A 15,465-nucleotide genomic window follows, 5' to 3' on the forward strand; every position below is an offset into this window, starting at 1 on the left:
ACAGTATACCTGGAAGGGGAGCTTGTTAGGAAGAAGTCAAGTGTGTTGGCAAATTGAAGGGGGTTGTTAGGAATTATGGTCAGAAGATTGCAGGTTGTAGTGGAGTTCAGAGGACATTGCGCAAGTAAAAAATGGGAGTTATTGTATCTCCTGTATAAAAGCCATAGTCGTCTGCTTTTTGTTAATAAGTAAATAATAGAAGTCAAAAGCAGGTAATATCAAGATAGATTGAGAGTTTGTAGGCTAGAGATTTTCTTTCAGACAACAAAAGAGATGTGAGAGAAGCTCTATCCAAATTATTTAAACAGATTTTTGTATGGCAAATGAAAGAAAAATATTTAAATTCAGGTTACAAAAGAATGGAACAAGTAATTATCCCTAGAAATTCAGTAAGAATGTGATCAGTATGTGAAAATTAAGTTTTGTGTGTGATTAATGAGTTACTTATTAGTGATTAAGTATTATGCGAGTCATTGTGGACCTCCTAGGACTACTGGAGGCACTTGAATAACAATAAATAATCTTAATAATTAGGTATGCTTATTTATTTTTTCTTGGTTTACAGGAATATCTGGACTTAAATATCCCGGTACTTGACACACCTCCATCATCAAGTGATTCAGAAGAGGAAGAAGATCCTTACTGAAGATTGTCTTCCCATGGTGCTAAAATAAGTCCACCAGTGTTTCCTAGTCACTCTTCTTATTGTTTCTGCAGCAGAAAACAAATTACAAGAAGAGCAAAATGTGTCTTAATGGAGAGGATATCTAGTTCAGCACGTTTAACATTTCTGGGCTATTGTGCTACTTATTTATTTGCTAGCAATCATACTTGTTGAGTGGGGAGTCAACATAAGTTGTGACATATTCACTGCCTTAGAATAGTGATACACTGAAGGTATTAAGTGCCAAAGAGATCTTTTTGCAGTGGACCAAATTTTGCTGCTCAATATGTACAACCAAGTAATGTCAATTTAATGGACTGATCCATTGCACTTTCCAGAAAATCTGAAGTTTTTTTAAAAAAGTTATCAGTCATTTGTGCACTATCAGTTTAAGGTTTTTATAATACTGTTACATAAAGAAGAAAAGTTGGAGACCTTTCAAGTTTTTTGATGCTGAGACTGCATAAAACAGTGAATGTAGAATAGCATTGTTCAAGTTCGCTACATTTTGTAATAAACCAAAAATATATGCATAGTAGTAAATAAAGATACTTTTTTATTATTATTTCTTTGCTGTTAGTAATTTTAGTATTGGAATACACACGTTGTAGTGCTATTACAGAATGATAAATTTCAAGTTAGCTGGGACAGACTTTTGTCAGTGAAGTCAGCTACTAGAACATACTTAACATTATCAGAATTGAAGATGGGTACAATCAACTTAAGTAGAGGTATCAAAAAAGGAAAAGAAGTGGGACTTGCAGAAAAATTTGAAGTACAATGTCAGAAAAACTGATGAAATTCTTCTAAATAACTGCAAAGTGTTCTATTCGGTAAATAATCTTCAGAGAAAGGAAGGTGTAGTTTTAGTATTCAACACTAAAAATGAAGATAGAGTAGTGTGGACAAGTATCATAATTGGAATTGGACAGGGAGAGTTGCATATGGTTCCAGAATTTTCTAAGGAAGAAGTGGAGGAAATTTTTGAGTCATTAGACAACACATCAACATCTGCTGAATTTCTGAAATATCCTTGTGTAAATTGTGCAGAGAACAAGCTGAGTTCATGCCATAAATCCTTAACCCACCCACTGTGTGAATGTACTGTAGGTTCAAAAATAAACAATTCATGGGTGGGAGCCACATAAATAGGGATCAGGATCAGAGTTTCACTTCAAAACAAATAAAAATTGGTATCTGTTTTGCAGATCTGGAAAATACATAATGATAAGGTGCAAAGAGAGAGAGAGAAAAAAATTACTATACAGTATAGTGTAAATGGAACATTATACAGAGCAATATATTGCTCTGTTAAGTTGTAAGTTAGAATTGAAAGAAGTACAGGAAGATGGTTTGTGGTAAAATCAGATGTAAGATGGGGCACAATCTCCACTTTTATTCATCTGTATTTCTTTTATATATTTATTTATTCCTCACTTGAGAGGTACAAAAACATATAGCCAATCGATGCCATGTGTGAAGGTACAGAAAGTTGTGAAAGAAGAAACCTATTGACATTCTTCTTAAAGAGCTACGAGTTGAAATTTTTGGAAAAGACATCATGAGGAAGGCTGTTCCAGAGGACAGAGGTAGATGAAATAAATGAGAAAGAGGAGAAGCAGGTTCAACGAGTTTAATTTTTAACGAGATTTTAGGTTCACCACCCCAAATGTGTAAACAGTATTCTAAGGATAGACGGATTTGGGATTTTTATAGGGGTAGTAGCTGGGTGGGTGTAAAATAGCTTCTGGAGTGGAAACAAATGCCAGTTTTTTAGAATTGTAGAAGCTATTGATGTGATGGAGGTAAATGTTAGTCAGAGAGATACATCATCTTTTCTGGTTTTGTATTACTAAACATGAGGAAAAATAAGCTGAGATCCCTCTTTGTGTAAGAAAAGGCAAGACTGTTTTGGCAGCATTGAAGGTGGCTAGGTTATCTCTGCCCCACTGAAGGATGGTATGGAGATCAGTATTTAAGACACTCATTGCAGATAATCTTGATGTAAGGAATGTCTGGCCAGAACTACATATTTGTCAGAGTAAGATGAATGGAGAGTACTATCATCAGCAAAGCTTTGGATAGGATTTGTAGTTACTGAGAGTAAGTCATTTATGCATAATAGAGTGAGTGAGGAAAGAGGGTGCTGTTCACTGGGACATGCAATGAACGACCAGAGAGAGAGTTGGCTATCCAGTTACAGAGGATGGCAGCCAGGCCAAAGCAATGTAATCTGCAAAGCAGGATTTTCTGTAAAAACACAATTGAAAGCATGGAAATGTCAGTGGTGACAGCAGATGTTTCTCCGAAACTTTCCATGGCACATGTCCAGTAGTGAGTGAAGGCTCAGATATCAGCTGTAGAAATCCATGCTAGTGGGTACTGATTAACTGGTGAGCTTCTAGGTAATGAAGAAATTTACTATTAAGAACTTTCTTCATTATTTTGGAGAGAATTGAAGTGATGGCAATTGGTCTGTAGTTGGATGATAGGCTTTTGTCGCCCCCCCCCCTTTTTTTTTTTGGAATGGGTTGGATGTGTGTTATTTTCCATGTGAATAGGTACCAGCTGATTACAGAAGATCGAAGAGGTGATAGAGGACAGGTGCCATCATGACCAGATGACTTTGTAGTGTTAAGGTTGTCTAATATTCTTATGTCTTTCGGCTGAAAGGCCACAGGAAGCATATGCTGCTCAGTTGTTAGTATGGAAGGAGATGATTTGTCTTCATCATCTATGCAGGAGTTAAAGGAAAACTAGGAGGGTGGTTTTTCCTTTGGGTGCTGCAACAGTGGTGCCAACTAGATTGGTGAGCAGAAGTTGCATTCAATGCCTATTGAGAGTGACTTGACCAAACAGCTGCTGTTTGGTTAAGAGATGAGTTTACTGCTATTGGCCTTTATGAAATTGGATTTGCTGATAAACGATTCACATTTATGCTGTGTATCCACATAGGCTGAGTATGAAACTTGAATTCTAGATGCAGGCCGCCTGCAGAAAGCTGAGTTTTTTCTTAGACTGATTTCATACATCTTCTGCTGAACCAGGGCTTGGAACGTGGATGGAATGAGGGATGAAAGCCTTCACATGCTGCTGTGGATTATTTCTTTGACTTGCTCAGTGTAAATTCATGCTACAACTGACTCAAATCAAGAATTCCATCCTCCTTCAATGCTTATACCAAAGCCCAAAATAGATGCAAGAAGACTATCAATGCTTCCAAAATAGAATTTGAATGTGCAAAAAGCAGGAAACTTGCAACCATGCCTTTTGGTCTCTTGCCAAAGCAATGGGTCGTAACTTTTGCCCAACACTATTTCCACCCCTATCATATCCAGATGGCTCTATTGCATCATCACCCACAGAAAAAGATAATCTCCTGGCTTCACACTTTGCCTCCCATACACACACAACTGACGACGGTGAATGCCTGCCCAACATACAATGCCCCTATATCCTTTTGCCAGAAAGAGATAATAAACCTGTTGTCTAAATTAGACATAAAAAAGTCTCCTGGCCCTAATGGAATTTCTCCAATTGTCCTCGACAATTGGAGAAAACCTCAGCACCAGAACTGACTCCTATCTTATGCCGCCTGTACATACTCTTTTACTTCACTGGTATTTATCTCAAAGCCTGGAAATTGGTCTATATTCAACCCATTCCTAAGAAGGGCGACAAATCATTGCCATCTAACTACAGCCTTATCTAAGTGATGGGAAAAAACCCATCAATTCTCAACTCCTACACCACCTCTAAGTCACCTAGCTATTAAGCAACTACCAGTACGGATTTTTTCCTGCCAAACAACAGGAGATCGACTCTCATATATCCCATCTCTAGACATGCCATGGAGAAATTTGGAGAATCACGAGTGGTTGCACTTGATAACTCTAAAGCTTTTGACTAGGTCTGGCACAAAGGCTTACTAAACAACTCCTATTATTTGGAATGTCTCAAGACTTCTGTGGTGACTACCAGCTTTCTGTCAGGGTGCACACTATGTGTGATGGATAAATGGTTCCTTATCCTCTCACCATCCAACTAATGCTAGAGTTGCACAAGGTTCTGTTCTCTCACCAACTCTCTTCCTTCTGTATATCTGTGATCTACTTCAGTTGACCTTTAATCCAATATACAGTTTTGCATATGACAGATATTTGGGCATTCTATAAATATTTCCATAGCAAATGTTCATCTGTAATAGCATCAATAATTCCCCCACTCAGTATTAAGTCCATTGGAACATTCAGCTGCCACCCAATATCCTTTCACAGTACATGTTGAAATCTACAGAATGAGTTTCTTTTCCTCCTCCTTCATCCCTGCTACTGCTATACTGTGGAACAGCTTTCCCCTGATGTATTTCCCAAGGAATACAGTATACAGGCTTTTGAATCAAATGTAAACAAGTTTCTCCTTTCCCAACCAACTACCTATATATGTTACTAACGTACTATACGTTGATCAACCAACCTCTCATGTATGGGATCAACAAAAAAAAAAGTGTCTGGATCAGAAACAATAATTGTAGTTCCAGAGGTCATCCCATTTGTACCATTGTAGTGCCAGAGGACATGAGGTTTGGTGTGGTCAGAAAATGAGTGTTCTATGAGACTGGAAACTTGCACAAGATTGTGGTCTACGTTGCTGAGAGGAGAAGTTATCTTTACAGTGTGTCTGGAAGGAGAACTATTAAAAAAAAAAAAAAAGATAAAGGGTATTAGGAAAGTGGAGGAGTTATCTGGATAGAATAGATTCACACCTAGAGGAAGAACAATATGGATTGAGGAAAGGAAAAGGAAGAAGAAGAGAAGCAATACTAAGTCTGAGAATGGAGCTAAACCAAATCAAAAAATATATGGATAATCAAAAAAAGAATGGAGCTAAAACAAAAAACAAATATATGCTTCATGGATTTAGAAAAAAGCATTTGACAAAGTTAATTGGAAGATGTGGAATATTATGAAGAAAAGTGGCATTGGCTATAGGGACAGAAGAGTAATCAAACAGACATATGTAAGACAAATGGGATACATATTAGATATGGAATAAGTGGATGCATATTATCACCCTTGCTCTTCAACATGTATATTCAACAAGAGAAGTTAAAGAAAAAACAAGCAGTGGCATAAAGATTGGTAAAGATGAAATATATTGCCTCAGATTTGCAGATATTGCATTCATAGCAAAAAGCAGAAGACTAAAAAAGTTAATCAAAACAACAATTGAAATATTTAATAAATACCACATGAAAATAAATTTGAAAACAAAAAAAAATTCTACTGGCAAGCAAGAAACCAAAGATCATAAAGAAAATTAAATTAAATGGGAAAGAGATAAAACAAGTAAAGAATTACAAATACCTAGGGAGTATAATAAATGAGAAAGGAAGATCAAAAGAAACAAAGATAAGTATAGGCATAGCAAAAAAACAATTCAATAAAATGGAAAAGGTATTAAAAGGAAACTTAAGTCTACAAATAAGGAAAAACTTATGGACTATAGCACTTTATGGCATTGAAACATGAAAAATGGGAACAAGAAATATTAGAATCCTTTCTTTTAGGGTTACACGGTGATCATCATTCATTTTAAAAATTTTATGGCATTTACAACAGTGTTAAAAAAAAATTTTTTTATTATCCCGACGTTTCGATCTTCACATCAAGATCATCATCTGGAGCGTACATAAGTATACAGAACAAGCTGAGTTACATCATTAACTGTAAGCTAGAGAAACAATGATTTGATCACACGTTATTCTACTGGCGTGACCTCTGGTGAAAAGAAAAAAATAAATTTTTACATCAAGCTAAATTCTATTTTTACAATGACAGGAATAAACATTCTTTTAGATGGTTTTCTTTCAAAAACAATTGGTGTCCTATTTTTAGTGTTACAATTATTTTTGATTTACAATACTGGATTTTCTACAGTCCTGTTTATAGTTGTTCTTGGTGAGGAAGGTCGAATATATATATATACCTTCCATATGTTAAACAACAATGATGGTTTAAATGGGATTTTTAAACCATCATTGTTTTTCAGATTGGGGTGGTTGCTGATAATCTCACAGGCTTCCTTGAATTTCTGTTCATACCATGTTCTAGTGTGATGTAGACAGCTGGTGGTTTTCCAGTCGATTCTGTGTAATTCTGTGTAAGGCATGATCAGAAAGGTCATGCCTTACACAGAATAATTATTATATTTAATGTGTCGTTTATGTTCTTTTTGTCTAATAGGAATAGTGCGTCCTGTTTCTCCTATATATGGTATGTTGCAAGTACAATAAATCCAGTATACTCCAGGGCTCGCCATTACCCCCCCCCCCCATTGCTAACTTTTACATGGAACATTTTGAGCAACTTGCCCTAGATTCCTCCCCTCTAAAATCCAAAGTCTGGCTTAGATACGTTGACCATGTTTATGCGATCTGGTCCCATGGCCGCCAGACATTAGACACATTCCTTAGCCACCTAAACAAACAATACAAACAGTTCACAATTGAAATTGAAAAACACAACACACTTCCGTTTCTATATACACTTGTCACACATCTTTCCTCGGGCAATCTTTCCTTCACTGTTTACCGAAAACCGACACATACAGGACAAACTCCTACCACCACCCAACACAAAAACTAGGTGTCATCAACACGCTAAAAAACAGAGCTCAGATGATTTGTTCCAGTGAACAGGCACTGAAAAACGAGTTTAAAATTATCAGTAATAACCTACAAAAAAACGAATACAGCCAAAACACTATAAACAAAATTCTCTACAAAACCACAATAAAAAACAGACAAACCACACTACAGTAAAACTATAACCATTCCCTACATTAAAGGAATATCAGACAAAATAAACAGAGTACTACAAAAGTACAACCTCAAAGCCACCTTTAAACCTCCTGCAAAATTAAAAAACTTACTCATCTCATCCAAAGACCCGCTAGCTCACCCTGGAGTATACTGGATTTATTGTATTTGCAACGCAACATACCATATATAGGAGAAACAGGACACACTATTCCTATTAGACAAAAAGAACATAAACGACACATTAAATATAATAATTATGGTGAAGCTGGCCTTTCTGATCATGCCCTTTAATACCTTACACAGAATTGACTGGAAAACCACCAGCTGTCTACATCACGCTAGAACATGGTATGAACAGAAATTCAAGGAAGCCTGTGAGATTATCAGCAACCACCCCAATCTGAACAACAATGATGGTTTAAAAATCCCAAACATATGGAAGGTATATATTCGACCTTCCTCACCAAGAACAACTATAAACAGGACTGTAGAAAATCCAGTATTGTAAATCAAAAATAAGAATTGTAATACTAAAAATAGGACGCCAATTGTTTCTGAAAGAAAACCATCTAAAAGAATGTTTATTCCTGTCATTGTAAAAATAGAATTTAGCTTGATGTAAAAATTTATTTTTTATTTTATTTATTTTTTTCTTTTCACCAGAGGTCACGCCAGTAGAATAACGTGTGATCAAATCATTGTTTCTCTAGCTTACAGTTAATGATGTAACTCAGCTTGTTCTGTATACTTATATACACTCCAGATGATCTTGATGTGAAGATCGAAACTTCGGGATAATAAAAAAAAAGTTTTTTTAACACGGTTGTAAATTCCATAAAATTTTTAAGATGAAGGAGATATTAGAAGACTGGAGGCATTTGAAATGTGTTGTTGGAGATGAATGCAAAAGATAAAATGGACAGACAAAAATTCTAATTCTAATGAAGTGTTTAAAGAAGTAAATGAACTCAGAATACTGATAGACATTAATTACAAGAAACAGATGGACTGGACATATCTTACAACATGAAAGTCTGACGATAAGAATAATGGAAGGCAAAATCAAAGGAGAAAGAGGAAGACCAAGGAAACTTGAATCAAATAAAACAAATCAGAGTTCTAAAAACATGCTAAGAAATAGAGAAGAGCAAACAGAAGAAAAGAATGGAAGGAAATGCTGCTGAGCTACCACTCGTAATACTGATGCAAAAGATGAAGTAGATTTTATGAAAACTTGTGAGGAGAACTAACCAGAAATGCTTTGGGAAGGAGTCAAAGTTATAACACAGGATACGGTCAAGAAGTATCTCGGCCCCACAAGAACATGAGACCCATGGGTATCGCATTCAACGTGGGATCTAATCAAAAGAAGGTGGTTGGAAAAACAAAGAGACACAACAGAAGAGATTACACAGAGAAGTGTAATCTCTTATGAAGAGGCATCAGACAGGAGAAGGAAAGGTTTTATACTAGTAAATGTGAAGAGACAGAATTCCAGATGAGGAAGGGGTGCAATTATAAAAGGAATTTTCATTTAGTTTGTGACCTAAAGCACAAGTTTAAGCCCAAATTGAATGTCATCAAAGACAGGAATGGAGCAGTACTAACAGAAGAACTGAAAATGCAAAAAACACTTTGAGGAACTGTACAATAGAAAGGATAAAGAAAATTTGGAGGAGCCCTCTCATGGAAAATTTTGATTTGGAACCTATTCCACTTAGTGGTGAGGTTGAAAGAGCAGCTTAACAGCAATAAGGCCCTGGCGCAGATGGAATCCCAGAAGTTAATTAAGGCTACGGGGGATGGAGGGATAAGTGTTTCATAGATTGATTACAAGGATATAGGAGAGACAGGATCATGGCCTAGATGGAAGAAGTCAGTTTTCATACCACTACATAAGAAGGAAGATATGAAGGATCGCAAGAATTTATTAAAGATCATTCTAAATAGGATTAAGGCACAGGTGACTGAGAAATAAGCAGGTTTTAGGAAAGGTAAGGGTACCAGAGATCAGATCCTTTGCATTATCTATATGTTCACTGGGCATCTACAGATGCCGTGTGGTCACTCCAATGCTCGGTGATGTGCCACACCAGGCCTCTCCATGTAGTCCTGTTGTTCACTTTTTCTGGCAGCCTCAACTCTCTGAAGATCAGTCACTCCACACACACATCCATCCATCTCATTTATGGTCTCTTCCTTTTTTTCCAGAAACTTTACCTTCTATTACTGTTCTGAGAAGTCTCCCTTCCATCCTTTCTGTGTGTCCAAAATATTTTAACTTTCTGCTGTTAATATCCTTAAGGAGCATACAAGTTCTACTCATCTTTTCTAACACCCATTCATTTGTACACCTTTCAGTATATGATATGTTCAACAGCCTTCTGTAAAACCACATCTCAAAAGTAGATATCCATTTCTTATCTGACTTCTTTATGTTTCCAAGTCTCACATCCATAAATCACTGTTGGAAAAACAACTACATCCAAAATCCTCAACTTTGTTTCCGTGAAGATAGATCCATCCTTCCAGATTTTAGACAGGTCTCTGACTGTTGTTTTAACCATTCCTAATCTTCTTCTGATGTCTTCTGAACAGCAATCCTTCACATTAATAATGGATCCCAGGTACTCAAACTTGCTGACCTCCTCAATTCTTTCTCCATTAAGGTACACTTGTTTTTCAAGAGCTTCCCTGTTTGTATTTTCTTTGAGATCCATAATCTTTGTCTTGCTAAGATTGAGTTGGTCTCCTGTTATTACTGATCTTGTTAACTTTATCAAGAATTAGTCCTAGTTCTTCGACGTCATTACAAAGGAGTACTGTATCATCAGCATACCTCAGATTACCGGTCAATCTACCTCCTCTCCTGAGCTTATCCAATGCTTCACACATGATGTCCTCTGCATATATACTAAACAAGTGAGGAGAAAGTAAACATCCTCCTAACTCCTTTTCCAACTTGAAGCCAGTCAATCAATCCAACACCTGTTCTTACTGTGGCTTCTTGCTCCCTGTACAAGCTGGCTATCAACCTGATAGTGTGTTGAGGAAAACCCATTCTTTTCATTACTTCCCACAGTTTCACGTGCTCAACACAGTCAAAAGCTTTAGTGTAGTCTAAGAAACACATTACCAGAGGGAGTGAATTCTTTATATTTTTCTATGATCTGTCTAAGGAAAAGGATCTGATCTCAGGTGCCCTTGCCATTCCTAAAACCTGCTTATTCCTCGGGCATCTCTGCCTAAACTTTGGCCTCAATTCTATTTAACATGATCTTCAATAAAATTTTGCTTTGCACAGTTCATTGTACTACCTAGACTTAAATGCATTCACTGTCCCTGTACTCACTACTCTCAGGCAATGCATTCCTATCACCCACCACTCCATGCAAAAAATCTACTTGCTCACACCCATCTTATATAGCTTCCAGGAATGGTCTTTTGTTCTCTCCCTTGTCTCCAGATATTCAATAAAAAATCTCAACCATGTTAATCTGGTAATTATCCCTTACCAATTAATACATCTCAATCATGTCTCCCTTTCTTCTTTCTATTCACTAGGCTCTGTAATTTGCATTTATATTCCACATTCCAGAGACCAACTTAGCCAATCATCTCTGGACCATTTCCAATATCTCATCACCAGGTTTTCAAAAGGATGATGACATCTTTACTTCTACATGTCAGTGTTGTCTGCATCATTCCCATAATCTGCTGTGTCGCCTCACAATTTTCACAAAATGTCCACGAAGGTATGGCGGTTGTGGTGGAAAGTCCCTATTCACCACAACACCCAAACCTTCATCTTCACCTTCTCCAAAATATCCCCACCAATCTCATAATCTGTATCCCATCTTTGCTTCCCAAATTTTAACACCTTACACTTTGCAACATTAAACTGATATTTGCACATTCAGACAGTCTATTTAGGTCCACTTGCAAAGCTACAACATCTGATCTACTTCTCATACTAATTTGCATCATGCAAACAACTGTATATTACCATTTAGGCTCTTTCAATGTCATTTACATATAAATTAAACAACAATGGCTCCAAAATAGATCCCAGGGACACACCAGTGGTCACTTTCCTCTTCTGGGATATGATTTCCCCATACACAACCTGTTGATATCTCAAATCCCATGCACTAATCTACTAACCAACCCCATATGTTCCAATTTACTAGTTTGTCATGTGGCAACCTTTGCGAAATCTAAATATACTACTGTATATGCATATCCCTTGTCCAATGTATTCCTCATCTTGTTATAATAAGTAAGCAGATTCGTAAAACACAATTTTCCTCTAGCAAACCCATGCTGTTCATTAAAGAGAATTCTATTGCTGTCTACCCAGCTCTGAATCCTTGTCCTCACTAGTGTCTCCAACACTCTAACCACTGGTGATGTTTACAGTGGGGAGTCATTCAACTTAACATCTATACTATTTTTCTACTGATGGACTGATAGTAAATATACAAATTCTCGTAAGGAATTATCATTCTCAAGCTTTATACTGTACCATCTAATACATAAATATAATTTAATGTATAAAATATATATACACCCTCTGTCCAAAAAGAAACCAAACTTTTTCAAAAATAGAAGAAACTAGTGGTGCCACCTGCTGTATCTTTTTGTTGTCGAAAGCGGCAACCTTCATCAGTGTTGTGACAACTGTTTATGACATTTGTTTCATTAGAAGCCAAGTTATAGTGCTAAGAGTGACAGTGTGTTTTGATGAATGGTTGGAAAATGAATTTCAAACAGAGAGCTGCAATTGACTTTTGTGTTAAACTTGGTAAAAGTTTTACCAAAACGCATCAAATGCTTCAAAAAGCATATGGTGATGAATGCTTATCCCGCACTCAAGTTTACGAGTGGTTTAAGTGATTTCAAATTGGTCGTGAGACGTTTGAGGACAACGAAAAGCCTGGCCGTCCAAAAACTGGACTGAGCAAAGTTAACATCCAAAAAAGTGCATGATTTCATCAAAGAAAACCCAGAATTGTCAGTGAGATTGATTGAAGATGAATTGGGGATTCCAAAATCAACTGTGCACAACATTTTGACCAAGAGTTTGGGCCTTCGTAAATTGAATTTGCGATTTGTTCCCCACAAGTTGGCCGACGACTAAAAAATGTATCGAATTGAACACTGCAAGGACCTCATTAAAACTACTCGTAAGGACTCAAATTTCCCTGAAAAGATTACTGGTGACAAAAAGTGGTGTTTTGATTATGAGCCCGAAACAAAGCACCAGAGTGCTGAGTGGAGACCATCAGAAGAGGGGCATCCAAAAAAAGGTCACTTGGAGAAGTCAAAAGTAAAGACAATGCTGATTTGTTTGTACAATTCCAAGGGCATTATCCACAAAGAATTTGTTTCACCTAACCAAACGGTCAATGGCGAGTTTTATCTCGATGTTTTGTAGTGATTGATAGCAAGAATTCGTCACGTACGGCATAAATATTGTTATATGTCAAACAGTCACTCTTGGCACTATAACTCGGCTTCTAATGAAACAAATGTCATAAAAAGTTGACACAACCCTAAAGGGCATTATCCACGAAGAATTCGTTCCGCCTAGACAAACAGTCAATGGTGAGTTTGATCTCTATGTTTTGTAGCGATTGATAGTGAGAATTCGTCGCGCACGGCATAAATATCATGATTGACCATTCGTCAAAACACAGTTACTCTTGGCACTATAACTCAGCTTCTAATGAAACAAATGTCATAAAAAGTTGACACAACCCTAAAGAAAGTTGCTGCTTTCGATATCAAAAAAAGATACAACAGGTGGCGGCACTAGTTTCTTTTTGGACAGACGGTGTATATTCTACATATTTTTAATCCATTTTAATAATTCTAATATCATTTGTCCACAGACAAATTATGTTTTAACAAATTTAGAGATTATACTGTATTTGGACTACTTCTAGGCATGATCTAACAGAGTAGGAGGCAGTATATATTATACATATTTTTATTCCATTTTTAATAATTCTAATGGCATTTGAAGGGTACAGGGAAAAAACAACTTCAGTCCAATTTTTGTGAATTCAACCTAATTGCCATTTGTTTTTTTAATTTTTAAGTACTATTTAAGCTTAATATACATGAATGTACCATATCCGTTATTTTTTTATTTTGTTATGCTATGTTTACTTGCATTTTGACAACAAGGAAAATTTAATTACATTTTTTTCGGAAGTCATTATCGTGGACTGAAGTTGTTTTTCCCCTGCGCCCTTCATTTGTTTACAGACAAATAATGTAAAGATGTTTCAACAAATTTAGGCATCATTATACTATACTTGGACTTATAGGCATAATCTGATAATATTTCTTAGCTCACTGGGAAGCCTCCTAATGCGTTATCCATCTGGTCTGGTCTGGTCCTGTGTACTTTTTTTTTTTTAATTGTGGTTCCCATCCATGAAAGGTTATTATAAACCTATAGCATATTTTCTACTGTGTGTGTGTAGTACATTTTGTATAATGGGTGTGTGTTATATATATTTTTTCTTTGTATTTTTTTTTATAAAGTCCAGAAACCCTGCTATCAAGACCAAACAATGAACTTTTCCAAGCCCTCCAATAAGGAGGACTGAGGTCTCACACCAGTTGATGTAATTCATCTCCCACCTAAAAGGAGCTAGCTGATGGAATAGATACTGTAAAAATAATCATATTAAAAATTCTGAATATTTTTACGTATTAATTATGCTCGTTAGTTTTTGTTTTCATACACGCAGTGTCTGCACTTGTGATGTGCTCGTTATGAAAATGTTATATTAGAAGTAACATGTAAAGAAGTAAAAATATTGACGTACTTACTAAACTGATTATTTGTGTTACTTATAAGAAAGTTTGTTGTATTTTAAAATGTTGAATTTTGTGTTTGTGAAAGACTTTCTTTTAGTGCTGATGGATACAGCGAGTCAGCCATTTTATTGCAGTGCGTAGTTTCTAACTTTTGTGAAGTGCGCATGCTCCCGGAGAGAACTCGATGTGTGATTGACAGCTGACAAGGAAAGCGTTGCGTATCCAAGTTACAGTTGTAAACAAGAGAGCGTTCGGAAAGTTTTTAGAACACTGGCCGAGATATATTCAAGTTGGAAGGAACTTGATTTTTTGTGTGCGGCAGTCAAAGGAAGTTTTATAATGTATTCCGAAAAGGGAATAGTGAAAATAATAGGTTTCAAGCAGGAATAAGTAAAGAATAAAAAGGAAATCTTGAAACTAAGTTTTTATAAATTGGCCGGTAAATATTCAAGTTAGAAGGAACTTGATATTTTTTTGTGTGTGGCAGTCAGAAGATATTTTATAGTGTATTCCGAAAAGGGAATAGTGGAAATATTAGGTTTCAAGGAGAAATAAGTAATGAATAAAAGGAAATCTTGAAACTGTAAGTTTTTATGGTGAAATAAGTTAAGACTGTCAATTTAGTATTGTGAATGAAAGGAGAACTTGTTGCTTACATTCTAAAGTGAATGTTTTTCTCAGAGAAAATATTGATAAGGAAGTTTTATAAGTATTAAGAATGCCTGAAAGTGAAAGTTTAGAAAATATATTGATTAAGAAGATTTTTAGGTATTAAAGGTGCCTGATCTGATGAGTATTACTACTAAAAGGAAAACAGGATATAGTCAAGAAGACTTTATGTGTGTTATATTGATTGATGAAAAGGATCCTGAAAATGAAGTACAGAGCCTTGTAACTTCTGGAAAAGAGCCTTAACAGAAAGAGAAAAGGACTATGAACATTTTTTTTTTGATTGTGAAAGAAAAAGTGTTTAGTCTTAAGAGTAAGATTATATTTTTAAATAAGGTCTTGGATCCATATAATCTGTAGTTATAGTTATGTATTATTACTAGAAGTGTATATATATTGTTTTAGTTTTATTAAATGTGTTTATTTTGTACTTGGTATTGAGTCAATGATTAATTGGATTCTGAAAGAGTGAATT

The 15,465-nt window shown here is 35.9% G+C and overlaps 1 protein-coding gene across 2 annotated transcripts in view; it reads left to right on the plus strand.

The window, feature by feature from the left end:
• Positions 1–1,229, plus strand: part of LOC150108773 (fibroblast growth factor receptor 1-like) — a 560,046-nt gene extending 558,817 nt beyond the window's left edge. For both annotated transcript variants that reach the window (XM_090410064.1, XM_090410055.1), the window contains exon 18: positions 566–1,229. In XM_090410064.1, the coding sequence (XP_090266190.1) occupies positions 566–646 (81 nt within the window). In that variant the 3' untranslated portion in view covers positions 647–1,229. The remainder of the gene's footprint in view (positions 1–565) is intronic.
• The last annotated feature ends 14,236 nt before the right edge of the window (positions 1,230–15,465 follow it).

The sequence above is a fragment of the Typopeltis vanoorti genome, chromosome 2 (genome assembly GCF_054136105.1).
Source record: "Typopeltis vanoorti isolate ZY-2024b chromosome 2, IOZ_Tvanoo_1.0, whole genome shotgun sequence".
NCBI lineage: Eukaryota > Metazoa > Arthropoda > Arachnida > Uropygi > Thelyphonidae > Typopeltis > Typopeltis vanoorti.